General features: G+C 49.1%; 1 protein-coding gene and 2 pseudogenes across 1 annotated transcript; 2 read left to right on the top strand and 1 right to left on the bottom strand.

Moving 5' to 3' along the window:
* Positions 1–26956, top strand: part of LOC123123977 (probable LRR receptor-like serine/threonine-protein kinase At3g47570) — a 51778-nt pseudogene that overhangs the window by 19747 nt on the left and 5075 nt on the right.
* On the bottom strand, positions 6344–10010 carry LOC123123979 (disease resistance protein RGA5). The gene is made up of 2 exons (XM_044544655.1): positions 8910–10010; positions 6344–8544 (listed from the first exon to the last, which is right to left on the bottom strand). The coding sequence occupies exons 1-2, from the start codon at positions 9737–9739 to the stop codon at positions 6525–6527; spliced, it is 2850 nt and encodes a 949-aa protein (XP_044400590.1). The 5' UTR covers positions 9740–10010; the 3' UTR covers positions 6344–6524.
* Positions 12285–13036, top strand: LOC123123980 (ethylene-response factor C3-like; annotated as a pseudogene).

Genomic DNA, 26956 nt, shown 5'->3' with positions numbered 1-26956 from the left:
GGTGCATGTGAATCGCTGCCCTGAACCACCTAGCTCGCCTCGCTAGCCTAGCTCGCCTAGCGCGCCTCGCTCGCCTCGCTCGCATGCATGCACGTCGCCGCCTCCCGCGCATGCAAACCCACGTCGCCGCCTCCCATGCATGCAAGGCCTGGAAAGGCTGAGACGGGCTATTTACTGCGGTCTCAGGCCCAGACAACGAGACGGCCCAACGGTCCATCCAGCGCGCCCGGTATTTGTTAAAAAAAACAATCTCCCAGCCAATCAGATTGCATCTCGCGGATCGCCCCCCTCCTCCCCGCAGATTCCTTCTAGAAGGGTTAGATCGACGGCCCTTGATCGCCGCTAGGGTTAGATGGACGGTCCTTGTTCAGCGCTAGGGTTAGCGGGGTTTGGGAGGGGTTTGGAGCAGTCAAAGCTATGTTTGACCAGATTTCAAATGAGCATAATAAATTAAATAAAAATCAGAAAAATAAAAAACCTGCGCACATAGTCTTTTTATGTCATATACTAACGATTTAAGTTGATAAACAAGGTTTACATACATTTAAACGATAAGTTCATGTGTATTGTGTGATATCTCGAGTATCTCAAACTCTCTTGTATGAAGTGAAGAGAAGTGTTTTGGGGAAATGAACATGAAAATTTCAAAAAACTCAGCACAGCTTCATTTTGGAGTGACTAAGAAGGATCCAGGCTTAGTTTTTCATTTTGATGTTTTACACTTGTTTAAATCTTGGTCAAAGTTAAGTTTGACCAGAATTCAAATGAGCAAAACAAATTAAAAAAATCAAAAAATGGGAAAACCAGCGCACATAGTCTGTATATATAGAATATATGTGTAAGAAAGTTATTTGGCTGATTTAGACAAGGTCGAAAAAAACTTGCTTAGAAATGAGGTCGTTACCCTACTTCTGGACCCCTCTTTTTAGCACATTTTTCATGAAAATTTCAAAAACCTCACCACAGCTTCATTTTGGATTGACTAAGAAGGATCCAGGCTTAGTTTTTCATTTTGATGTTTTAGACTTGTTTAAATCTTGGTCAAAGTTAGGTTTGACCAGAATTTAAATGAGCAAAACAAAATTCAAAAAAATCAAAAAAAGGAAAAACCATGTGCTCATTCAAACATCATCCAATAGATATTTAAACATCATGTCAAACATACTTCTAACATAGGTCCAACATCATCCAACAGAAATACAACATGTCAAGTGATAAATGTTTCATAATACAACATCATCCCTTATTCATAATGTTTCATAATTATTCATATATAGCGTTGGGGCTTCTGTGTGTTCCTTGAGCTTCTTGCCATCACTTTGCTCCTCGTGCACCTTGTGCTCATTGCTTCTTCTTTTCTCCTCTTGGTTGTCGGTACCTTGCGCGTCTTCTTCAAAGCTATCATAGAGTTGTGCAAAACATAAACGGTAATGAGATCATGTCAAGTGATAAATGTACGGTAGTATTTGACCCTTGCAAGATTTACATACCTAGCAGAACTCACAACAACAGAAGGTTGGTCACCATTTGGAGCCTCACTTGGATCACCATGATCACTATTTGGAGCCTCACTTGGATCACCATTTGGAGCCTCACTTGAATCATTATTTGGAGGATATTTTGGATCATCGTCAAAATCATGCGGCTGTTGACCATCATCATTTGGAACCTCGTCAAAATCCTCATCTGATGCAACCGGCTGTTGACTATCATTTTCATCATCTGTTGAGGCAACCGGCTGCTAACCAACATTTTCATCGAAGCCTTCATCAAAACTCTCTCCGAACGCTGGATCTACTGTGTTATCACAATACTTACCGAAATGGCCAGACCCACCACACCTTGTGCACTTACGCTTCCTCGCTCCAAGTCCAGCTCCTTCGCTGCGAGGTCTGATTCGACTCTTCCTTGGTCTACCTGCTGCTCTCTTCAGAACTGGAGCGCAAAGCTTGAATCCAGGGTCCACCATGTCCCATTGTTGTTTTCCCTCCATAGCAGGCAAGGCATAAGCATATGTGGCTTTGAACCTTGCAACAGAGTAGTAATCATGCACATACTGCTGTATGTTCCCTGCTGGACCTGGGAGAGAAGTGATGAAAAACAAGGCATGAATGCATGGCAACCCAGTTATCTGCCATTGCCTACAACTGCAAGTTCTAGCTTCTAAATCCACTGGATATCTCTATTCCCTCTTCTCTTTATCCAAATATGATATCTCTGCTGTGGTACCCGAGCAAAGAGTCATGTTCATTTCCAAGCCTGTTGTCTTCTGCTTCAGTTCATTCATCACGGCAGGTATGATAATGTGGCCCAAGAATTTTGCCTCGGCTATTCCTGCACGATAATGAAATTTCTACATGTATTCTATCCTTATCATGTCAAGCAAATCCACCACAGAATGAACCTTTAGTTTCCGGATCGTTGAGTTGAAAGACTCTGCTAGATTATTGTGCACATAGTCAACTTTGCTCACTTCACTGAATTGGCTTCTGGCCCATAACTTGGAGTGGTGTGTTTCCAAGTATTCTTTCACTTTGGGATTCATGTATAACTGCCTCAAGTGGTAGTTGTGCTTCTTCACACTGCAAGTCAAAGATGTTGGCCATAAATTGTCGGTATACACCTTTCCTTTGAATTTCTTCATGAAATTTGCAGTAAGGTGACGCATGCATTCCCTATGCTCTACTCCAGGGAACACATTGTCCACGGCCACTTCTAAACCTTTGCAGGCATCTGTATGAATGACCAACCCATTGGGATGTGCAATAGCTCGGCGCAGATTATGCAAAAACCAAGTCCAGCTCTCCTCAGACTCTGTCTCCAGCACACCGTAGGCAACTGGAAATACAAAACTGTGTGCATCAGCTGCACAAGCTGCTACTAACTGTCCTTTAAACCTCCCTGTGAGAAAAGTGGCATCAATAGCCAAATAAGGCCTGCAGCCTGCCAAAAAACCCCGGCGACAAGCCTCAAAACAGACAAAAACCCTCCTAAAGCATTCCTTGGTCTTTGTCACTCCCCTGAATGTCTACTCCACGGTGTGGTGATCAATATCTACAATACTACCTGGGATTGTCCTCTCCACTTCACCTTTGAATGAATACAACAATTGAAAACTTTCCTGCCAGTTACCATAAATAGAATCCATAGCATGTTGTTTACCATTGAACAACCTCATGTATGGTAAATCTATCTTGAACTTATCTTTGATGTTCTTCTGCAATTCCTTTGGACCCACTTGCTGATTTTCTTTCACCCACTTCTTTACTTCTTCTGCCACCCATCTTGACTTGGCTCTACTGATTGTATCCTTTCTAATGGTTGATTCCTGGCATGTGTGCTTAAAAGCGTTCACTTTGACCTGAACATTAGTGCTATTCCGCATTTTAGATGCGAGCAGCCTCCATGGATAACCCTCAGTCGGACAGTGCACTCTGTAACGTACTTGATCGCTCTTGTCAACTTTGAAAGTACTTTCTACCTTGATGCAGTATGTCACAAGTGCATTTCTACACTCATTCATGGACGCAAAAACTGTACCTTCTTCGATATGAGGGTTCAAAGGGTCCCATTCAACAGCTGCAAGGTCTTCGTCCTCACCCACCACGTCATCATCCACACGGACGGCATTGTGAGCCTCATCTTGGTTTTCAGTCTGAGGTGCCCGTTGTAAATTCCGAATAACATCAGAATATAGCTTCTCTTCATCAACCCCAGAATTGTAGTCATCAGGCTCCACTTCAAGGGGGACCCTACTGCTGTTGCCCACACTTGTCGAGCCACCACGTCGCCATGCACCAACTGAACTGTTCTGGCTAGAGATGCCATTACGACGACTTGGTTCTCCCCGAGATGTTGCACCCGTCATCCTAGGTCCAAATGCCTGCTCAAGCACATCAACTTGCAGCCTCACATGAAAATTATCTTTCTCTTTATGCCTAACAAACATGGTAGCTAGCTCTTCATCATTAGTAACTGTCACCCAATTCTTTTCCCCATCATAGTATTTGTATACCACTTCATCAAGCAAACCCCAAGGATATTGGCTACAAATTACCTCCCCAAATTGTCTGAAACTCCAATTACTAGCCATTGGCAACCGATAATCAAAACCTCCTTGGTATTTCTTCTTATCCTTTGCATCGAACATGTACCGGTCCCTTCTAATGTGCACCATGAAAGCAAACCGCAACTCCATCCTAACCGCCGAAAAACAGAGACGCAATCAGCACACTAATTGGGCAAACCTACTCGAATCGAGTGTTCAAATGCACAACTAAGCTCAATCTAAACAAGAGGCGAGACTTACCCCTCGGGAACCCAGTCGTGGATGCGGAGGATCTCCGGCCCGATGCCTACCTCGCCAAATACTCCGGGGTCGCCGATGCTCGCCATTTCGCCCTAGGGTTCTTCCTCCTAGTTCAAATAGCTCCGGCAGCCCCCCACCTTTGAGCGCTCCGGCCGGGCGCACGGAAGGAGGCCGCGCCGCGGGTCGAGCAGGTGGCGGGCGTCGCAGGTAGCCGTGGAGCGTAGGCGCAGGACGGTAGCGGCGGAGCAGGCCGTGCAGCTGGTGGCGGGGCAGGTGCTTGCCGCGGCGCAGGTGGCAGCGGCGGCGGCGCAGGACAGCGGGCCGGCGGATGGGCAGAGTGAGCTAGAATGATTTGGGGTTTAGTTGCACGGGCCTACATGTCAGCTCCGGACCCACGTCCACGCGGTCCCACGTGTAAGCTCCGGGCCCACAACCACTAACGCCGGCGGACGGAATGGACTCAAATATGGTCGTTTGGCCTCGTCATAGTTGCTGTGCATGGACTAGGGGCAAAACTGAGCACAATTCGCATCTGAGGGCAAAACTGAGCAGATGGACACCACTGAGGGCAAAAGGATAATTAACCCGAAATTGAAAGTTCCTAGTGCTAGCGTGTCTCCTTCAGTGTTTTTGAGTTATCTAATCTGGAAAATATTGTGCAAACTAATGGCATTTAAATTGCATGCTGCCTACTGAGTAATTGGAGCAACAGCACAACACCCTGCTTGGCCTGTCCGTGTTGAGTGTGGACATACATAGGGCCCCACGCCCTAAGACTAAAAGCAGAGGAGAGGAAACAGAGTAAAAGCAGAGGAGACACATAAGCATATCTCGGGGCAGCTCTTTTCCTGTTCTCTTGAACTTTTTTCGATTCACTGCTCAGCCATATATGCTGTGCTTATTACATGGGTTATTAAATTTTTGGATTATTCAGTACCTTAAGAGATTTATGAGACGATTAGCTGGCACATCAAGGAATGCAGGGTACTCTCCCATTTTCGGCCGTCTTTGTAATGAGCGATGAGTAGTGCACAACTCTTGAACTCGCAAGATACTTTATCACCAAGATCCACATGGAGTCCGAGAGTAGTACAAGTTGATTCCAAGGATGACGATGCACGACCGCGAGAGTAGCATTCTCACTATAACTAGTACTCCCTCTGTAAACTAATATAAGAGCGTTTAGATCATTAAAATAATAATCTAAACGCTCTTATATTATATTTTACTGTAGCTCCAAATACAGCTTATGGAACAACACCAGTGATCATCATGTCTTCCAAGGAAAGCATGTAGTAGTAACTAGGAAGCGACGGTATGAAAAGTTGTGAGCATACAAAGATGCAACGACATGCCTTGTGTTACGTACGTATACTGGATAAAGTGTCCGAGAAAGTCGAGCTTGATTCCTCGTCCAACCTCATATCTCACAGCTCCAATGTTATTTTTCCATGCAAAAATCAATGCAATAGTAGGCACCACCAGTCTAGAAAGGAGAAGAGTAAGAATTACTGTTATCTTCTGCAAGAATGGACACGCCTTAGACGTGCGCAAGATACAGCGCCATGCCCATGCCACAGCAGAGCAGAGGAAACAGAGTAGCCTGAATGAAACACCTAAAAGCGTCCTCTTCTCGGCATAAGTGGATCGGCACAACACCTTGCTCGGCCTATGTGTGTGACAAGAGGACTTGCTAAGAGCAGAGCACAGGAGCACATAGGACAACTGTTTCAACACAAATACAGCTGAGGGAGTATATCATTTGGGACATTTGTATTTGCACCATCTTTCATATCAACATCATATACACTATATAAAGCACGACCTACTATAGTCATCCAGCTTACTACATACACATGGGGATGTGGTCATTCAACTTGGAACACATCAAAAAATTCGTTCCATGATACTTCACCTCAAAACGTCAAGAGTATCACAGCGTGCTTTCGTCAGAACAAAAACTGACGAATAACAACACATAGTAGCAGATATATGAATGAGTTCCATGGTGGATCTGCTCTGTTCAGAGCACAGTAATTCAACAAAACTTATTTTGGAACAAAGGGAAAGACAAATCAGTGTTCAGCAAAAAAATGTCCATGAATGCAAATGGAGCTTAGGTCCCAACAAATGCAGGTAGCTACTGGGAACAGAATATAAGTGAATTAACAACAACAGCCTAGGTATTCAGAGTTCCGACAGGGTTCTGAGCACTTTAATCCTCATCGGCGTCACCATCTTCGTTGCTCTTCTCCTCTTCACCGGCAACCGTCTCTTCATTGTCCTCTTCCTTTGGTTCCCCCAGAAAAGTAACTGCAGGATGGTTGGCATTGATATCCGCTTCTTTCCTGATGGCAGCAGCTGCAGCCTTGCATTCTGAAGGTGTTGCGTCTTCGTCATCAAGTAGTATGTGAGCTCGTTTGAGACATGAGAGATGATGGATGCCTAAATAGAATTTATTAGCTTTTGCAGCCGACACACTGAATGGCATTCTGCTAATTTCCTCAAGCTTGGGCGCAGACCCTTTCACGAACGAAACATATACTTGTTCAGCTCTGAAGGAAAGCACCTTCAGATTTGGGAAAGAAGTGGCTTGGACTGTACCAACAAACTTCTTTGATGGCCATAGTCGCAGGCGGAGTAAGGATGGGAGCTGCCCAAGGGTAAGCAGCCCATCTTCCGTCAGTTCAGTTAAGGAGATCAAGAGATCGGCAAGGTTAATGAGTTCTGGTGTAATCCACTTCGGAACGTTTGTAAACGAATCGCGGTTGGCCGCCCAAAATCTTTGAAGAGAAGATGGCAGAGGGGACCAGGAATCTGAGAAGTCGAGGGAACCACCGTACGCATTTATAAGCAAAGAACGGAGTTTGCAGTTGCCAAGCTTGCAGAGTGAGGAGAGGAACGCCTCTTTCTCACATCTCTTGTCCTCGCAAGATACATTCCTACCAAGATGCACATTGAGTTCCTCCAAACTTGTCAGGTTCCCGAGATCCTCCAACACATCTGTTTCTTGCGAGGTAATAATAAATTTGGGCATCAGCTGTAAGTTCCTCATGCCCCCAATCCCGTTTGGTAGATGCTTGTTCAGATATCCGTTTAGGTGTTGTAGTTCAGTCAGCCTAGTAATTCCAGCAGGTAACTCTTCCACATCTGTATTCGTAAAATCTAGGGTCTCTAGATTACCTAGCATCACGATCCCTGCTGGTAGCTTTGATATACCTGTGCCCGTAAAGCTGAGGTACTTTAGCTGGAATAATTTGTCCATGCCTTTCATATCACAGTCCTTTAAATCCTCACAACCTTCAAAATCCAGAACACGTAAAGCTTCAAACCGATCAAGACTGGGCAAGTGTGTGATGCAACATGATGGCATTACTATCAAAGTTCGAACATGGCTGAGATCTACATTTGCCAGTTCAGATGCAAGTTTCTTGTCAATGTGCTGGATTGATAGCCGCCGAATTGAATCTTGATGATTTAGCAAACTAGTTTGACCTCCACCTACCACAGTGGTAAAATTATCTTCAGCTGATTTTGAAATAATAATTTCTAACATCATGTCATGGACTCGGCAGGCACGGACCTTTCCATCATACTCAATGTCCACCGGTTGGACCATACTTTTGTTGATCAGCTCATAGAAGTAATTCTCCGCGACCTCTTGCTTGCTCTGTCCACGCTCTTCAGAGATGAAGCCTTCTGCTATCCATCGCCTCACTAGCCTATCTCTGTAAATCAAATGGTCTTCGGGAAACAAACTTAGGTACAACAAGCAAGTCTTGAGATGAGGTGCAAGATCATTATAGCTAAGAGATAGTATGCTACTCATGCCCTCTAGACTGTTAGTTTTCTCCAGTGCAGTACCAATTGACCTCTTAACCTTCTCCCATTCTTCCTTGATGGCTGGTCGGTTTGCTAGCAAACCAGATATGCTGATAATTGCCAATGGTAGGCCTCCACATTTCTTTAAAATTTTATTAGAAACTTCCTTCAACATTTCAGGGCAATCTTCCTCAGAGCGAAATAATCTTTTGAAAAACAATCTTCTAGAGTGGAGATCACTTAGGGCTTCCAATTCATACACACGGTCGTCAGCACTCAGACAACATGACTTTGCTACGTCAATGATGCGTGTAGTAGCTATAATTCTGCTAGAACAATCATTCTCTGGAAAAGCACACTTGATAGCGTGCCATGCTTGTGTAGACCATACATCATCGATGATGATGAGATACCTACAAAATCAGTAGATGATGTCAAGTCATCAACCAATTATGATAAGGGATTCAGCTAGAAAGCTGAAACAGCTTCATGCATTTAACTGGAGTAGTTAACAAGTGTATATATGACGCTTATTGCTTATGTTTTCATATACAATTTATTTTACATATGTAGCATGCCAACTTCATTGAGATTTATTTTACATATGTAGCATGCCAACTTCATGCATTTTTAACCTGCTGCAACTCAATTCTCGTTGCCAGATCACAAGCTGGAAATAATATTGTACATTTACCGGATGATAGATAAGTGGATGAAATATCAAGAACCATGCATGGATGGCACATCTGTTAAAAGAAATAATAAAGATCGACGTTACCTTTTATTTTGCAGTAGTACTCTTAGCTCTGAAATAGACTTCATTTCATCCCAATCAGTGGTATCGTCTTTTGTGGATCCACCTTGGCATGACACTTGAGAGATCACATCCTTGATAATTTTCTTTATATCTGGTTTTTGCGAGACCGACACGAAAGCCTTACAATCAAACTCCCCTTGAATCTCGCGGCAAACCTCATTTGCCAGCGTTGTTTTGCCCAAACCACCAAACCCAACAATAGACAAGACCTTGCAATGTTTGGGCGATGTGTTTGCTTCTTCCAACATCCACTTGGCAAGATGGTCTCTTGGACCGTCGATGCCCACAAGGTGTGCCTCATCAGCAAAAAGTGCGTGCAGGCGCGGATCCACGGCTGCAGGGCCAGCGGTGCTGGAAGGAGCATTATTCGGCAGCTTGTAACAATCCTTGAGCTCTTTCACTTGCCTGATGCGGTCCTTGAGGTCATGGATCTCGCCGGCGATTCCGTGCCTAGCTCCAAGCGTCTTGAGACGGCGAGCGGCCTTGCGGAACAACTCCTTGAAGCCGCCGTGGTCTGGGCTGTCGCCGAGGTGGTGGATGAACTTGTCGAAGACGTCCTCGGTGTCGTAGGCCAGCTCCCTGACCAGCGAGATCCAGGCCTTGACCTGGTCGCTCGGGTCGTCCAGCTTGGTGTACTCCTTGAGCGCGGCGTGCATGCTGGCGAGCTCGGATCTGAGGGAGCGGATCTCGCGGCGGACCCCTTTCAGCCGGCCGCACTCGTCGGCGAGCAAGGCCGTGAGCTTCCCGAGCAGGGGCCCAAAGGCGCCGTGCGCGGCGCTCACCACCGCCATGGATGGCGACGCTGCCCCCCTAGCTCACCACTGCATCTATGTGTAAAATCCGTTGGGTGTTTGTGGTGCTGGGATTGGGAGTGGAGCAAAAGCGGATCGAGCAATGGATGTGGTGGGCGGCTGGATTCGCAAGATTTCGTGGTCCAGTGATGCTGCGCGTTTGGGAGGAGACGGCGGTGGAGGCGGAAGTGGGAGAGCGAGAAGGACAGCAAGGTGGCGGCGGCGGGGGAGCAGAGGAGGGGAGTGGTGAAGCTTGTTGACCCGGGTTTGGTCTTTCCAAGTCAGTCAACCCCGCAGCTTAATTTTGCTCAGAAACATTTTCGGCGGTCCCACCTTTGCCAAGTTTGACTTGTGTTTAATCCCACCTCGCCCAGTCGGACATGCGCCCACCAGCTTAAATAACCGCGTTGGTTGACGGCAGTAAGCTTATCTCTTGTTGCATTAGGTTCATCAATTCATGTATGTTGATAGTCCAATGAAAGAGATTTTTAATTAGAAATAAATCGTTTAATATATTCGTTTTTCTTCAGTTTTGTCGTTGCTCTATGTTTTTCCGTGCCGTCGGCTCGATGGTTTCAGTAGGGTTTGCGGCACTCACTGGGACCTCAATTGCATGCAGCGCGCATATCAACACTTAGCTCGCGGCTAGGGTATCGGCTTCATACATACGAAACCCGACGAAAGAAGACATATTCGGCTAGTACGTGGATGATGAGAATGACAAAAGTTCGCTATAGCCGGTGAACTTCATAGAGGCAATTCTTATAGCTAAGGACGAGTAGGTACTTAAAGATGGTCAAAAGAGGGTGGAATAGTAGGAGAGAAGTAGCTGAAGCCACCATGCATCACCTGAATGCATTGAACTTCACTTACCCCGATCCGAATTGACCAGAGTCGAGGGCTACGAGGCTGTTTGGTTCTAGGGCTAACAATGCCACACTTTGCCATACAATGTTGCCACACTTGCCTAAGGTTGATTTTTCAAAATGAGAGTCACAAGTTGGCAAGCCTAAGGGAATCTTGCCACACTATTTGAGTGTGTGTGATGTGGGACCCTAGTGTGGCTTGCCTAAGGTGTGGCTTGAACCAAATACCCACCCAAGTTGGTCAAACTTGCCTAACTTTAAGTGTGGCAACCTTAGACAAACTTAGTCTCAAACCAAACAGCCCCTACATGTTTTGGCCATAGATTTTTGATTTTAACAAAACACACACACATATATGATGAGTTTCATGCAGGCGAAACTAGGTAAAGACTCCAATTGTCACTACTTTGCCGAGTTCCCAACAAAAAGAACTTGGCACAAGATGACTCCTTCGCCGCCAACCTGCCAACAACAAGCTTGTAGTAGTAAGTTTAGTCCCACCTCGCGCGCGCGAGGTGGGATGCGGCCTGCTTAAATAGTTGTGCTGTGTAAATGATGCAAGCTTGAGTCATCATTGCACACTTTATGGAAGATATGATTGCGATAATGAATCTTCTTTGCTTATATTTGTAGAGATGATTCATTGTCATAGATTGTATCCCACACAAAATGAGCATTAATGGCTACTCAGCTCTTTTTTGAATCATTTCATCTCAAGCTCCATCGGTCCATACTGCCCGTCAGGGTCGCTTTTTTTTACCGGGGCAGGGTTTGAGGCGCCCACTGACACTAGCCCTTATATTACAGGATGGAGGGAGTATGTGTCATGTGTGCTAGGCACCATTCGGTCCTGGCAACTTTGCCTTGAACTTGACCATAAAGAAAAGGAAAAGTGTCTAGAGTTCTACATACATGTTTCTGCCTATTAACAACACATAACAAAAGAAAAATATAGAATTGGTTTTACAATAATAATGAAAAACGGCGCAGCAAGGCGCACATCACCTTTTAGTTGGTATGAATTCCCCATGATCGTTCACATATCCTAATACGCTCTATTGCTTCCCATCTCGAATGTACGGGATAAACGGTAAATTTGAAAACACTAAAAAAAACTGATTTTCTTTTTTCACCTGCAGCACTATTGCTTTAAGTGTTCTATTTACGTTCATTTTTTTTTCTGAAGCAATGACTGCTTTTGATTAGATAAAACATATTTTTTGTGGGAAAAAATAAAATTAAATTAATGTTAAAAAAAATGCATTTTGAGTAGAGCACCGACTTTGTTTTTCAGTCCATAGCACCACGAATGTCATTTCTGCATGAAAAATGCAGGCATGTAGAATACTCTAACATGTCCACTGCAAACATAATTCAAATATTTTTGAATTACTTTAATATACATTTTAAATTTTACTCTTCAAAACAAATGTGCCCCAGCAGTTAAACAAAGGAAGTGACAGGGAAGCAGAGCATTTTTTCAATAATTCCAACTCTACCCTCCCCTGCATCATTCTCATCTCTGCTCAACGAACTTGGCGCCACCGGTATAAATTCCATCCGTTCCAACCTCCAAGTCCATCTCTGATCCCAGTAGCACGGCCCCTTCTTCTCCGTCTTGTACATCTACGTCGCCCCGGCTAACCACCGGCGTCGTCAACGTCCTGGCTCGCCGTGCCATGACCACACAGCAAAACCACCACCGAGCAGCAGCGGAAGAATTCCCACTGCACTCGCCTGCCTCCTCCACCGGCTCCGCGGACTCCGCGCCATGGCACCACCGCGCCCCAGCCACGCCGTCACCTGTGCTCCCGTTCCACACCAACGACGCCGACGAGATGCTCCTGCTCCACATGCTCTCCCAGCACCACGAGGTCCAGCACGACGCGGCCGCACCCACGATTGCGCCGGTGAAGCGGGAGGCCAGCCAAGAGGAAGAGGAAGACAAGGCGGCCGTGGACGTCGGGCGTGCGTTCCACGGGGTGCGCAAGCGACCGTGGGGCAAGTACGCGGCGGAGATCCGTGACTCGACGCGGAACGGCGTGCGGGTGTGGCTGGACACCTTCGACAGCCCGGAAGTTGCGGCGCTGGGGTACGACCAAGCTGCCTTCACCATCCGTGGCGGCGCTGCTGTGCTCAACTTCCCCGCCGACCATGTCCGGCGTTCGCTCGAGGGCGCAGCAGACGATGTATGCGGTCGTGCCCACGGCGTGTCGCCCGTGCTGGCGCTCAAGCGGCGGCACTCCATGCGGAGCCGGAAGGCCACGACGGCGGGCAGGAAGGTGTAAAGGCCGCCACCCGGGGGGCGCAGCCAGAGGGCATGGTGATGGAGCTTGAGGACCTTGGTGCGGAGTACCTCGAGCAGCTGCTCGGCGCCTCCGAGGACACCGCCACCATGGATTCATGGTGCTGGAGCCGCCACTCTATCTGATTTTCTCAAGTCAGCACTCAGACTTGAAGATGACGGATGGATTTGCTCGCTGTTTTTCTCTTTCTTGTTGCTGGGCCAGTATTGCTCTAGCTAGATAGAATTCAGATAACTTCCTTGGGATTTTGGAATATAAGAAGAAAAAAAGAAAACTGAAAAGAATTTTCTTTTACGAATCTCTATGCAAGATCGACGGAATATAACATAGACCGAGATAGTCTCAGTCGAGTGAGACTTAACAAAACTGTTGAAGAAACCGTTTGTGAAATCGACGGTTGTGAAGGTTTGGTTTGACTTAGGTCAGGTCAATATGAATGGTTTTTTTTACGACCCTCTTGTTTCCTCGTCTAACCCTATGTGGCTAGGGCAAACTCTCCCCACTAGACTTCGCTGGTGAATCCATAAATTCACCTTTCCCTTGCCTGCCGCTCTGGCGGCCGGTGGCGAGGATGGGGATCCCGGTGCCTCCGCTCTGATGGCCACTGGCGGGGAGGGGAATCCCAGTGCCTCCGCTCTGGTAGCCGGTGGCGCGGAGGGGCATCCCGGTGCCTCCGTGCTGGTGGCCGGTGGTGGGAAGGGGAATTCCGATGCCTCCGCTCTGGTGGCCGATGGCGGAGAGGGGAATCCCGATGCCTCCGCTCTAGTGGCCGATGGCGGGAATGGGAATCCCGGTGCCTCCTCTCTGGTGGTCCAGTGGCGAGGAGGGGAATGCCGGTGCCTCCGCTCTGGTGGCCGGTGGCAGGGAGGGGAATGCCGGTGCCTCCGCTCTGGTTAGTTGTTCAAATTTTAGTCCTCGTGGACGCGGCACTTGGGCGGATGCCATCCCTTTTTCTTTGAGTTTGTCATCCAGGCTCCCATCCTTCTCGTGTTCGTCCGTCTGGACGTAGTCGACACGGCTTCGGCATAGATTTCTGTCGTATCCTTGGGATGGCGAGGTTAGGATTTGTCGTCATGTGGCGAGATTTTGTATCAGATGTTTCAGATCTATTGAAGGGTTATACATCGACAACTGCGTCTCCAATGCTCTGGTCCTTAGGGGCACGTGCGTGAAGACTTTCCAGCCGTCGCCGATAAGGTCAAACTAGCTCCAGTAAGAGAGCGGTGACACTGCTCATTTTATTGGCAGTAGTGGTCATTTGACAGTCTCGGAATCTCAATATTATTTTTATTATGTTTGAGATGTTTTTGTGAACTTTTATAATAGTTATAATCATTTTTGAAAGAAAAAAATGAATGGTTCACCTAATACTCGGGAAGGCTCCTGCCTCACGTATATGACACAGGCGCCAAGTTTGAATCTCTCTACCAGAAGGGAGACAAAAAAAAAAGGTACTACAATGATTTTTTTGGTTGACGGCTGAAGTGGAATGAAGCGTTCTTGCGTGGATGCTGACGTGGCATAGAAAGGATGAAATGCATGCATGTGCTGAACTGCTGATTGACCAGGTCAAGAGTCCAAACATGCATCCATGCAAGGTTGGTAGCACTCACTCACGTGCAATTATAAACACAAGAATAAGATAAACATACTACTAGTCCAATTGATGATCCAACCGAAACGAGTCGATAATTCAATCGATGCCACTGCAATGGGTCTGGTTAGTTTGTTTTGCTTCCACCGGCACCGCACTCAAGAGGTTAATTGATATTCTAACCTTAGTTATTAGTATGCTCTGAAGATCTGGGCCGCGGTAGCACGCTGGCGCGGCTGTCAGGCTCTCAACCCTGCTGGATGGAGCACGGCCCCCTCGCATCAAGCGAGAATCAAGCAGATTGCCCAGAAAGCACAGCCGGGGAGTGAAAGGCAAGCGGTCCGATCAACGATCATCCTGGTATGTTGGGAGATCTGGCATGAAAGAAACAGCTGCACTTTCCGCGGCAAGGAAGCAAACCCAACTGAAGTCACTGCAAAAATTCAGGCCACCATCGAGCTCTGGCGCCTTGCAGGAGCAAAACCCTTTGAGCGCCCCTTTGGGGGAAATGTCATGAGAGGATAGGCCACGATGACCTCGGCTTGTATCTTTGTTTCTTTCATTCACCGATCACTTGATCTTTTTTTTTTTTGCGGGGACACCGATCACTTGATCAACCATGTTTTCCGCTCCCTTCTTCTAAATCAATGAAAAGCCAGCATGAAGCTGGATCTTTCAAAAAAAAACAAGACCTGTGGTTTTATGGTTTAATTTGTTTTGTTGATTTTAAAAGAGGATAACACCAACCTCTGCCTCGATTAATGCATCCAACAATAAAGCAGTTCGCGTGTCTCATGTCGATTTTTCGGTTAATGCATCCAACAATAATGTAGTTCGCGTTTCTCATGTTGATTTTTCAATTAATGCATCCAACAATAATGCATTTCGTGTGTCTCACGTTGGTTTTTTTCGATTAACGCAGTTCGCGTGTCGCATGATCAGATCGTCACGAGCTGTGTAAGCCAGCTTGATGGATTTTAAACAGTAACGCACGTCTAGCCGCGAATTTCCGTACGTGAACCTCTAGTAGCTAGCTAGACTTGCTTCGATTGATCAACTTTTATGGCGCCGTTGGGGGAGCACTGTCGACTCCATGCAATGTGCGCTCACCGATTCAGTGGTTTCAGTGGATAGCAACAAGAAAATTCGGAGGACAAATTTTTTTTTTGGAAGTTGTGCTAACCTTTACCTCCCCTCCCCTCCCGCGCGCGCGGGGGGGAGGGACCCTAGCCGCCACGTCCTTCGACCCCGCCCCCCGCCGCCGCCGGCGAGCTCCGTCGGGCAAGGCGCGGCGGCGGCGGGGCCCTTCTTCCCCCTCCGCTTGTAGGGCGCCTGCGCGGGGCGGCTCCTTCGAGTGGCGGCGCTGGGCGTCCGCAGGATCCAGCAGTGCGGCGGCGGCCTCGCGGGGCGGCGGGGTGTCCTGCTGGTGGCGGCGCGCCTGCGTCGTCCTTGGTTGGCGTGCCGCGGGGCGGCTGCGGTGCTCCTGTCTTGGGAGGTGCCGCGCAACCGGTCTCTTGCTGAATCCGGCCGGATCAGGCGTTGTGGGTCGGTGTTTGACACAAAAAGGAAAGAACTCGCTCATACAAAAAGAATAGGGGGTTTCGTATAAGCGTCTCCCTTGACCCGGGGTACAAACTGTTGCGGGCGTGCCAGTGTACAATGTACACAAATACAAGAAGAAGAAAAGAAAAAGAAAGTGGGGCCTGCCGGCGCGGCCAAAGTGATCAAGCGATCGGGTCTCCTAGTTTCCGGGGGCCTCGGAAAGCCTCCGGTTAATTACTCCCGCGGATAGTACCACGGGATACCTCCGATTAAGCTGCGTAGTCGTCGTCTTCGGTCTTCGCTTCGCGGTCCTCATGCATGATGGTGGTTTGTGTGTGGCGGCGGCAGTGTCCGTGTATAGAGTGGTACACGCGCCGTCGAAAACGTGGCCTTTGTTCCGGCCACGCCCGCCTACGCCATCTTGCCTCATCGGCCTTGAGCAGCGTCGATGTGGTTGTTGGAGTAGCATGCATGGTTGGGCTTGGCTTGGACGTCATCGATGACTTTGTAGATTCGCCGGATGTGCGAGGGGTATGCCCCGCGAGATTAGATGTCGAATAGAGAAGAAGGAATGGATGGACGTGCGACACATGGTGTGCACACATCTGTCGATGACCGCATACACCGCCGCCAGTGGCGGAGGAAGTCGCCACCTTGCACCGCTCGCCACGTGTGACACGTGTTCGTGCCGACGAAGGGGGAGGCTGCGAGATACGCCTAAGCGTGTCCCGACCGTAGCAGAATGTTGTCTCCGCCGCCATAGCTACGACGAGTCATCGTGACTCGTCAAGCGCCGCGCCGCCTCCATGGTTATGACGAGGAGAGGTGACTCATCGAGCGCCGCTCTGCCGCCATGGTTACGACGAGGAGAGGTGACTTGTCGAGCGCCGCTCCGCCGCCGACGCGTCGAACGGACCATGTCGCCGAGTCCCGGCCAGCCCATGGCGCCTCCATGGACCGGCAAGACAACGGCGAAGGAGACCTCGCGATGCGGCGGAGCCTCGCCCAGGCGCCGCCGAGGGTGTAGGTAGAAGGGGTGGCGCCCTAGATGGCGCCGAGTCGAACGATGCGTGTCGACGAGTCCAGACACGATGGTGTTGCCGGCAGGCTGGACAGCGGAGGGTGCGCCAACGACCGTGCATGGTCGACGGCCCTTGTACTTCGTCATCACGAGCGGCAGGCACGCCGGAGGCCGCGCACACACGGTGGTCCGGCTCATCGTCGCCGGTGGAGAGTTCACCGAGGGCGCCTATCCCCAGCACGTCATCGCCGTGAGCGGCTGGCACGCTGGAGGCCGCGCACACAAGGCGGTCCCGGCTCATCGTCGTCGGTAGAGAGTGCGCCGGGGGCGCCCAGCCCCGGCACGTCATTGCCGTGGGCGGGAGTCGCGCTGGAGGCCGCTCACACACGGCGGTCCTGGCTCGTCATCACCGGTGGAGAGTGCGCCGGGGGACGTGCACAAGCGACAGCCCCGGGGTGGCGTCGTCATCGCGAGCGGCGGGCCCGCCGGAGGCTGCGCAGAAATGGCGGTCCCGGCTCGTCGTCGCCCGGTGGAGAGTGCGCCGGGGTCATGTGTAGGCGGCAGCCCCGGGGCGGCATCATCGTCTTCAATGAGATGAGATGGAGCCGACGGCCCACCTCGACTCTGGCCGTCCGGGCCCAGCTCCGGTCACGGCCATGGAGTGGGATGCAGAGCGAGGAAAGATATTGGACGAGAGGGAGAGATCAGTTCCGGTCCTCACCTTGCGAGAAAAGGATCGGCATGGTTGCCTCGTCGCTGATGCACGCGCTCCTCGCGTACGGCGCCGGCTAGGCTACCTCCCTCCCGGCCGTCTACTCCGGAAGACAGCCGAGCTCGCGTCGATCTCCCGGCTGGTGCGTGATGCTCTTTTTATGATGGTTGAGGCGTGCTGCGATGGATGGATCTCCCGGCGACTCCTGCGTGTGCTTCCTGCCGTGCGTGAGTCCCCCCTGTATGGATGTGGTGGTATTTATAGGCAGATGGAAAGAGCTGAGGGCGCTCGCGGTGTTGGCCATTCGACCGGCCCGATCTTCCCGTTCAAGAAAAATGTTCAAGTTATCCTATATCAGCTCCGTGGTGTTTATCTCTTCTGATCATCTTGGCGTACACGCCGGTCTACGAGCGAAACACACGTATTTGAGTACGCGCCTCCTTACCGGCCGGTATGCGGGTATTCGGGTACGTATCTGTACACCAACATACCGATCACACTCGCGTCGACCGGGCCGTGCGCGCACGCGTTGGCCGCAAAGTCTTGCGCCAAGCCTGTCACGTGCATGTGCCATGCTAATGCACACAAGTGCTAGTACGTGGGACGCTTTGCCATTGATCTTGTACGTGCCCAGCCATGCATAGTCCATGCAGTTCAATTGCACCCTACATAAACATACATAGCAACTTGGGCTAGCCAGTAATATACTGCTGATTAGTCAGCCGGCTGCTAACACATTTTCAAGTACTGTATTTGTTTAATTGTGCCGGTGTGAGCATAGCACCGTATATATGTGTGGGCATCTTTGGAACGCACGCATATGACTATGGACAGTTCCTTGCTCCATGTATATTTTATACCTATACGTTGCAACTTTATCATCGAACAGTCGGCCGACGGCGAGTTGCTCTGGTGGTGCGTGCCCGGCAGCTCTGGCGCTTGAAGCTTGCCGGGCGACGCCGGTAGGGCAGCGGCCGGGCGTGACCGCTGCTCCGGCCATGGGCGGCAGCGTGGGAAGGTCCGGCGGTGGTGGCCTCCCGGTGTTGTGGCGGCTTCACGGTGGTTCGACAGTTCTGCCCGCGGCAGCGGCCAGCTTCTCCGGCATCGGCTCGTCTGGGTTCGAACCGTCTCGACCTTCGTCCCATCTCTTCGTCGCCCGGGCGCTACTCCCATCAAAAGGCTGATCCTCTCCCAGCTGCGGTCTACTGCTCGTCTCGCGCCCGGTGGTGCAGGACCGAGCCCGTCTCGCGCACGGTGCAGCAGGACCGAGCTCGTCTCGCGCACGGTGCAGCAGGACTGACCTCGTCCCCCTCTCGGTGCTGCAGGACCGAGCTCGTCTCGCGCTTGGGGCAGCGGGACGGGTCGGTGGATGACAGTTCTGGCCGGCCTATTGGGTCTCGACACTGGGGGTCGCCCAGGGGTGCGAAAGGTGGGACCTTTCCGCTTGTTTCTTTCGTTGGGGTTGTGGCGGGTCTCGGGTGAGGTGGTGTCAAGGTCTTGTATGCTGGGGTGGCGGCCGTGGTGGTGGTAGCACGGTGCTCTTGGGCAGAGCCCATGCCTTGGTGCTACCCGGTCACCATGGCGTGTGGGCGGCGTGGTTGCCGGGGTGTGGCGTTCAGTGGTGGTGAGTGTTGGCCGAGGTGAAAACATGTTATATTTTCGAACGGACCGGCGGCGGCGAAGATCGTTCCCTTCTTGAAGGCGTCGTCACAGCTCTCATTTTCCGTCACGTGGCTCCAGGAAAAACTCTGATCCTTGGATCGGGCGGTGGCGGTGCTCCGGTGTCGTACCCTTCCTGAAGGCGCCGTCTTGGAGCACATGGTTCATCATATGTAGCTTCATCTCTTCGTGGTGGTAGTGCTAGGGGTGGTGTTGTTGCGCTCAGCGCTTGTGTATCCTGCCTTGGGTGTGTGCGTGTATTGCGGTGGCGTGTGTTTGTACTTTATACCGAGTGCTTGTTGATCGGTACTTTATATATAAAGTGAGGCGAAAGCCCTTTTCGGCAAAGTTGTGCTAACCAAAGACAATCTCGTCTGTCAAAATTGGCAAGTAAGTAAGAAGTGCAGTATCTGTATTTATAAGAGACGATCAAAACACTTCTTTTTCCAATGCAAGGTTGCGCGTTCCACATGATTAGTAATCCAAATAGTGTCCAATTTATATCCGTCCACAAGTGTTATCAATATTTTTAATTATTGGTTGGACGGAATTTCAAATAGGTTCAAATGCTAATTTGGCTGGGAGCATATGGCTTGTTATGGCACTATTAGAAATGATTTGGTTTTCGAGGGCAAAAATGCCTCTCCTTTACTGCTTATTTTCTGCTGTATGCACTCACTTCATAAGTGGTCTATGTTACACACAACGTTGTATCAACAGTTGTTCAAGGCGGTGTGTATGCGGTTGGAGCGGGTGGTCAGGGAGGTCTTTATCCAGCATGGGTGGCAGCATAATCTCCGGATTAGTGCACCACCGCCTTCGACATAGGCATAGTGTCGATCATCCACTAGTAGAAAAAGAGGCTTCCATACGCCCCCATTAGTCCCCAAAACAATCGAACCGCGACAAAAGGGGTCTTTAGTCGCGGTTCGGGAGGAGACCCGCGACCAACTATCTGGGCCCAGCGCGCTCGGTCGACAGCTGGCGGACGGGAGGGGCTTTAGTCCCGGTTGGCCTGGCCAACCGGGACTAAAGGTCCCCGAAGGCCTTTAGTCGCGGTTGGCCAGGCCAACCGGGACTAAAGGCCCATCCCTATATATAGGACTCAGCTCACTTCACTTCACTCAGCTCACTTCACAATTTTCAGAAGGGGGTGGTGGGTTTGCTTTTGGTTCCTCCTATGCACACAAGGTGTTCGATGAAATGCCCGAGAGCCTGAAACAAACATGATATGAAGTGTCCGAGCCACACTTGAGCTTTCTCATTTATTTTTCCTCCGCGATCGCGGTTAGCAACTTGAACCTTTCATGTGTCATTGATAAAATATGCATGTGTGTAGTTCATTGTTTAATTTGTATTATTTCTAGCTAGTTAGTTTAACAAATGCATGATGGTTAATTATATACTTTATATAATAATAATGCAGATGAATCGGCAATGGATGTACGGTCCCCGACTCTCCGGCGAGTTCACTACGGGTTTGAAAGATTTCCTCGTAGTGGCAAATGCGAACAAGCAGCAAGGTTTTATTATCTGTCCATGTGCTGTCTGTAAGAATCAGAAGGGTTACTCCTCCTCAAGAGACGTTCACATGCACCTGCTTCGGCACGGTTTCATGCGAAGCTATAATTGTTGGACCAAGCATGGAGAAAGAGGGGTTAGAATGGAAGAAGATGAAGAAGGGGATGATATCGATGACAACTATCATGATCATTTCGGTGATACTTTCATGGAGGATGATGCTGAAGGTGGGGAAGGGTTAGGTGAAGGTGAAGAAGAGGCACATGATGAGCCCGCTGATGATCTTGGTCGGACCATTGCTGATGCACGGAGACGCTGCGAAACTGACAAGGATAGGGAGAATTTGGATCGCATGTTAGAGGATCACAAAAAGTCGTTGTATCCAGGATGCGATAATAGTCTGAAAAAGCTGGGCTGCACACTGGATTTGCTAAAATGGAAGGCACAGGAAGGTGTAGGTGACTCATCATTTGAAAATTTGCTGAAAATGTTGAAGAATATGTTTCCGAAGAATAACGAGTTGCCCGCCAGTACGTACGAAGCAAAGAAGGTTGTCTGCCCTCTAGGTTTAGAGGTTCTGAAGATACATGCATGCATTAACGACTGCATCCTCTACCGCGGTGAATACGAGAATTTGAATGAATGCCCTGTATGCACTGCATTGCGTTATAAGATCAGAGGCGATGACCCTGGTGACGATGTTGAGGGCGAGAAACCCAGGAAGAGGGTTCCCGCCAAGGTGATGTGGTATGCTCCTATAATACCACGGTTGAAACGTCTGTTCATGAACAAAAAGCATGCCAAGTCGTTGCGATGGCACAAAGAGGACCGTAAGTCCGACGGGGAGTTGAGACACACCGCTGATGGAACGCAATGGAGAAAGATCGACAGAGTGTTCAAAGATTTTGCAGCTGACGCAAGGAACATAAGATTTGGTCTAAGTACTGATGGCATGAATCCTTTTGGCGAGCAGAGCTCCAGCCATAGCACCTGGCCCGTGACTCTATGCATCTACAACCTTCCTCCTTGGTTGTGCATGAAGCGGAAGTTCATTATGATGCCAGTGCTCATCCAAGGTCCAAAGCAACCCGGGAACGACATCGATGTGTACCTAAGGCCATTAGTTGATGAACTTTTACAGTTGTGGGCCAGACCTGGTGTACGTGTCTGGGATGAGCACAAAGGAGAGGAATTTGACCTACGAGCGTTGCTTTTTGTAACCATCAACGATTGGCCTGCTCTCAGTAACCTTTCGGGACAGACAAATAAGGGATACAATGCATGCACGCACTGCTTACATGAGACTGAAAGTGTACGTTTGGTTAATTGTAAGAAGAACGTGTACCTGGGTCATCGTCGATTTCTTCCCCGAAATCATAACGTAAGAAAGAAAGGCAAGCATTTCAACGGCAAGGCAGATCACCGGCCGAAGCCTGCGGAACGTACTGGTGCTGAGATATTTGATATGGTCAAGGATTTGAAAGTCATCTTTGGAAAGGGTCCTGGCGGACAATCAGTTCCGCGGGGAGTTGACGGGCACGCACCCATGTGGAAGAAGAAATCTATATTTTGGGAGCTAGAATATTGGAAAGTCCTAGATGTCCGCTCTGCAATCGACGTGATGCATGTTACGAAGAATATTTGCGTGAACCTGCTAAGCTTCTTGGGCGTGTATGGGAAGACAAATGATACAAAGGAAGCACGGCAGGACCAGCAACTTTTGAAAGACCCAGATGACCGGCATCCGGAATGGTTTCAAGGTCGTGCCAGCTACGCTCTTACCAAAGAAGAGAAGGTCATTTTTTTTGAATGCCTGAGCAGTATGAAGGTCCCGTCTGGCTTCTCGTCGAATATAAAGGGAATAATAAACATGGCGGAGAAAAAGTTCCAAAACCTGAAGTCTCACGACTGCCACGTGATTATGACGCAATTGCTTCCGATTGCTTTGAGGGGGCTCCTACCGGAAAATGTTCGAGTAGCCATTGTGAAGCTATGTGCATTCCTCAATGCAATCTCTCAGAAGGTAATCAATCCAGAAGATCTACCACGGTTACAGAACGATGTGGTCCAATGCCTTGTCAGTTTCGAGTTGGTGTTCCCACCATCCTTCTTCGATATTATGACGCACCTCCTGCTCCACCTAGTCGAAGAGATTTCCATTCTCGGTCCTGTATTTCTACACAATATGTTCCCCTTTGAGAGGTTCATGGGAGTATTAAAGAAATATGTTCGTAACCGTGCTAGGCCAGAAGGAAGCATCGTCAAGGGCTATGGAAATGAGGAGGTAATTGAGTTCTGTATTGACTATGTTCCTGACCTTAAGCCGATTGGTATTCCTCAATCGCGGCACGAGGGGAGACTAAGTGGAAAAGGCAAGATCGGAAGGAAATCCACGATATGTATGGACGGTCATTCTATGACTGAAGCACACCACACAGTTCTGCAAAATTCCAGCTTTGTGGCTCCGTACTTCGAGCAACACAAGAATATTTTACGCTCGGACAACCCGGGGAAGCCTGAATCCTGGATTAGAAAGGCCCACATGGAGACTTTCGGCAGTTGGTTGCGAAAACATTTAATGAATGACAATGATGTTGGAGATCAGCTGTACATGTTGGCCAAGAAACCATCTTCGACTATAACGATTTTCCAAGGGTACGAGATAAATGTGAATACATATGTATTAACGCGCGCGACTCTCTTTCTTTTTTTAGCCCTCCGGATCGAGTACGACAAAGCGTGGCAAATCCAAGGCGATGAAAACAGGAGAAACATATGCCATTGAGTTTGTCAGTGAAACCGGCAAGCCCCTACAGCACACCTCAAAGTTTATCAACCAATGCGGAGTCGTTGTTAGAGACAACGTCCCGATCACCGTCCAGGAATGGAAGGAGCCAAAGAAGGCACGTCTTGGTTTCAGTTTTGTCGACAAGAGAACGAAAAAGGATTGCTGGAGAAAGCTTATGGAACATTTCATTCTACCTCCGGAATACAACAAAGTCGATGAATTCGGTAACGAGGTTCCGGGTGGACGTCAGAGGAGGAGGCTAGTTAAAGAGTTCGCTCTTCAGAAGATGGGCGAAGCATTCCGGAACTTCAAGAAAAATTTAACCCGTGACTATGTCAACAAGGGCAAGACTCCGGATTTCAATGGACAACATGAGAAACTGAAAGATGATTGGCCAGAATTTGTGAGGCAAAAGCAATCGGAGCATTTCAAGGAAATATCGAAAAAAATAAGGATAATGCGAGTAAGAAAAAGTTCCATCATATTATGGGGCCAGGAGGATACCGCCTTTCGGAGCCTAGGTAGCAGAAGATGGAGGAGGACCTGAGGGTGCGAGGAATCCCTCTAGGTACAGAGGGATGGGACCCAAGGGCCAAAAGCTGGTGGTACGGGCATGGGGGATCGCTAGACCCGGAGACAGGGGTGTGTGTTCACCGGCAGAGACAGTTTGCTCCCACCCAAGCCCTTATTGACGCAATGACCCAAGCTCAAGAGGGCTTGATCAAGTTCAACAGAGAGAAAGACGCACTGACAACAGCCCTCGGGAATGATGAACACGGAGGACGTGTACGAGGCAAAGGCAAAGTTCTGTGGAAAGTAGGGTTTTCCCAGGACAATGACCCGTACTGTTACAGAAGTCGTAAGAGAAAGACGGACCGGGATGCAGATCTTATGACGAAGTTTGCATCGGAACTCCATGAGTTGAAGCAGACTATGCATGAACTAGTAAAAGAAAAATCGGCTGCAGGGCCGCATGAAGATCATGAAGCGGATCGCGGAAGCCAGCAGCGGAGAAGCAGCGTGGCTTCCACGGATGCCCCGCCTGGTGCTAGTGCACCGATGATCGAGATTCGTGCACCGGAGCCTCACTACCCCGTGGATGATGTAAAGGAGATGAAAGAATGTGATCTGCATTATCCCGTGGGGAACGTTTCCACGAAGGTAGCTAGCGGCAGTGCTTTACCCTGTACACCTGGAGCACTCCACCACAACAACCCCATTGCATATGGCTATGCTCGTGTCACGGTGGAAGACATAGTCCAAGGGTTTGAGGACCTGGAGATTGACAAACCTACACCCGAAGGGGAGAGAAGACTTGGAGATGTCAAGCGCCAGATCATTCTATGGAAAAAGAAGTACATAGTGTTTCCAGGCGACGTGCCAAGGCTAGCAAGTCCACCCCCCTCCGATGGTGGTGGTGGTGGCGGTGGTGGTGGTCGTGGTGGTTCACCTACACCTCCTTCACGCCATTCGACGCCGTCCCCCGATCCACAACCTCCGGCGGGTACGACACCCCCCAATCCTCCTCCGGCGGGTACGACGCCCCCCAATCCACCTCCGGCGAAGAAGCAGAAGCAGGCGGACAGCAAGGAAACCCGCTCCTGGACTATTAACCCGGACCCTTATGTACCTAAGACCACAAGGGTACCGGAGCCATCACTGAAGCCTCTCCTCCCAAGGCCTGGGGAACTTAGTGAAGCTGAAACCAAATTGGCCGCGTCTGCTGATTATGAGAAATGGAAGGCGGATATGAAGGCGATAAAAGAGCCTGAGCCCAAGCAAGTATTCACTGAGAAGCAAAAGAAGTGGGCTAAGGATTTTTTGACGACACCGTCCCAAGCCGAGCTGAATATGCCTGACGACTATGGACATGAACTTCGTAGGCAAGCAAAAATATTGAAGGAGGAGAAAGAAGAAAGTAAAAAAGCGGGAAACAAGTTGACCAGCTCGGGATGCAGAAGAAACAATCGATCCCCCCGCTCATAGTGAAAGCCGGTCCGGAAGAGGACCCCGAGATCATAGCAGCTGCGGCAGCACTTGGATTGACTGTAGCGAGTGCCATGAAACAAGCGTCCGAGATGGGTTTGACTCTTCGTGCCTTCTTAGGCCTTGAGGATGCGCCAGTATGTGAGATAGCATTACAATATGTGCGGAATGGGCCTCTCGTTGAGCCTGCGCGGGAAAAGAGTCTACCACCACAAATGCGAAATCTGCTACGTTGGTACAAGCAATTCATAACATGGGCCGACAAAGAATATGTTTATGCGGATGTTACAGATGAGCATCACACCAAACGGTACTCTGTACAAGGTCATATGAGTGAATTGTTCCAGCTGTTCAATCTGCGCGACCTCGACAAATCTATGCTGAGTTGCTACGTTCTGTAAGTGATTTATTTCTACCTCATCTCGTTCTTCATTGCCTGCACTATATATATATATATATTGTCCTAACTATATTGTTGCGTACGCTATTATGCAGATTGAAGATTTATGAATGCAAAATAAGAAACATCCATGATGTTGGGTTCATTGACCCACATATCGTTAATGGACATGTGTTAAAAAATCACCCCGAAGACGTGGAGAAAGACTTGTACAAGTTTCTTAGAAAGCATCAACTCAAAAGTCATATTCTATTTCCTTACCATTTTGGGTGAGTGTTTCTCTCTTGTGCCCATTTTCTTTTGTTTACTCCATGCATGGTATGTCTAATCGATGAGTTATGCATGATTGTGCATGTAACGTGTCCGCAGGTTCCACTGGATTCTGCTAAATATTGAACTTCACACCTCCAGAGTTCTAATCATGGACTCTATGGATTCGGATCCAAAGCGTTGGGCCGACATGAGAAAAATGCTGCAAAAGTAATTATTTTCAATCATTTGAGCTCTATATCGATCGGTCTCTTTCGTTCATTTCCTAATATCAAGTAACTAATAACTCCCTTGTTCATTTAATTTTCTTTGCCCTGTAGGGTTTGGAGACGGTTCTCAGAAGAAATTGTCGGTGAATTCAAACATGAGCTAGATTTCAGAAGGTTAGTTAATGTGGATAAGCAGCCACCGGGGACCAATCTATGTGGATACTATGTTTGTGAGAACATCCGGAGACACACCTCTGAGCGGAAGGCATCGGATAGCGTGCGGAACGCGACGGATAACTTGCGGAGGAGGCTTAGTCCAGAAGCTCGCTTCCGACCAATTCAA

This window comes from Triticum aestivum, chromosome 5D, assembly GCF_018294505.1.
Source record: "Triticum aestivum cultivar Chinese Spring chromosome 5D, IWGSC CS RefSeq v2.1, whole genome shotgun sequence".
Classification (NCBI taxonomy): domain Eukaryota; kingdom Viridiplantae; phylum Streptophyta; class Magnoliopsida; order Poales; family Poaceae; genus Triticum; species Triticum aestivum.
This window is presented reverse-complemented; position numbering and strand designations above follow the sequence as displayed.

What these genes read in the sequence shown, in the direction of transcription:
- LOC123123979 (XM_044544655.1), bottom strand. Translation starts at nt 9,739, where the DNA reads ATGGCGGTGGTGAGCGCCGCGCACGGCGCCTTTGGGCCCCTGCTCGGG. An exon ending in GTACTACTGCAAAATAAAAG is followed by an intron (nt 8,545 to 8,909) that starts GTAACGTCGATC and finishes CTGATTTTGTAG; the next exon opens with GTATCTCATCATCATCGATG.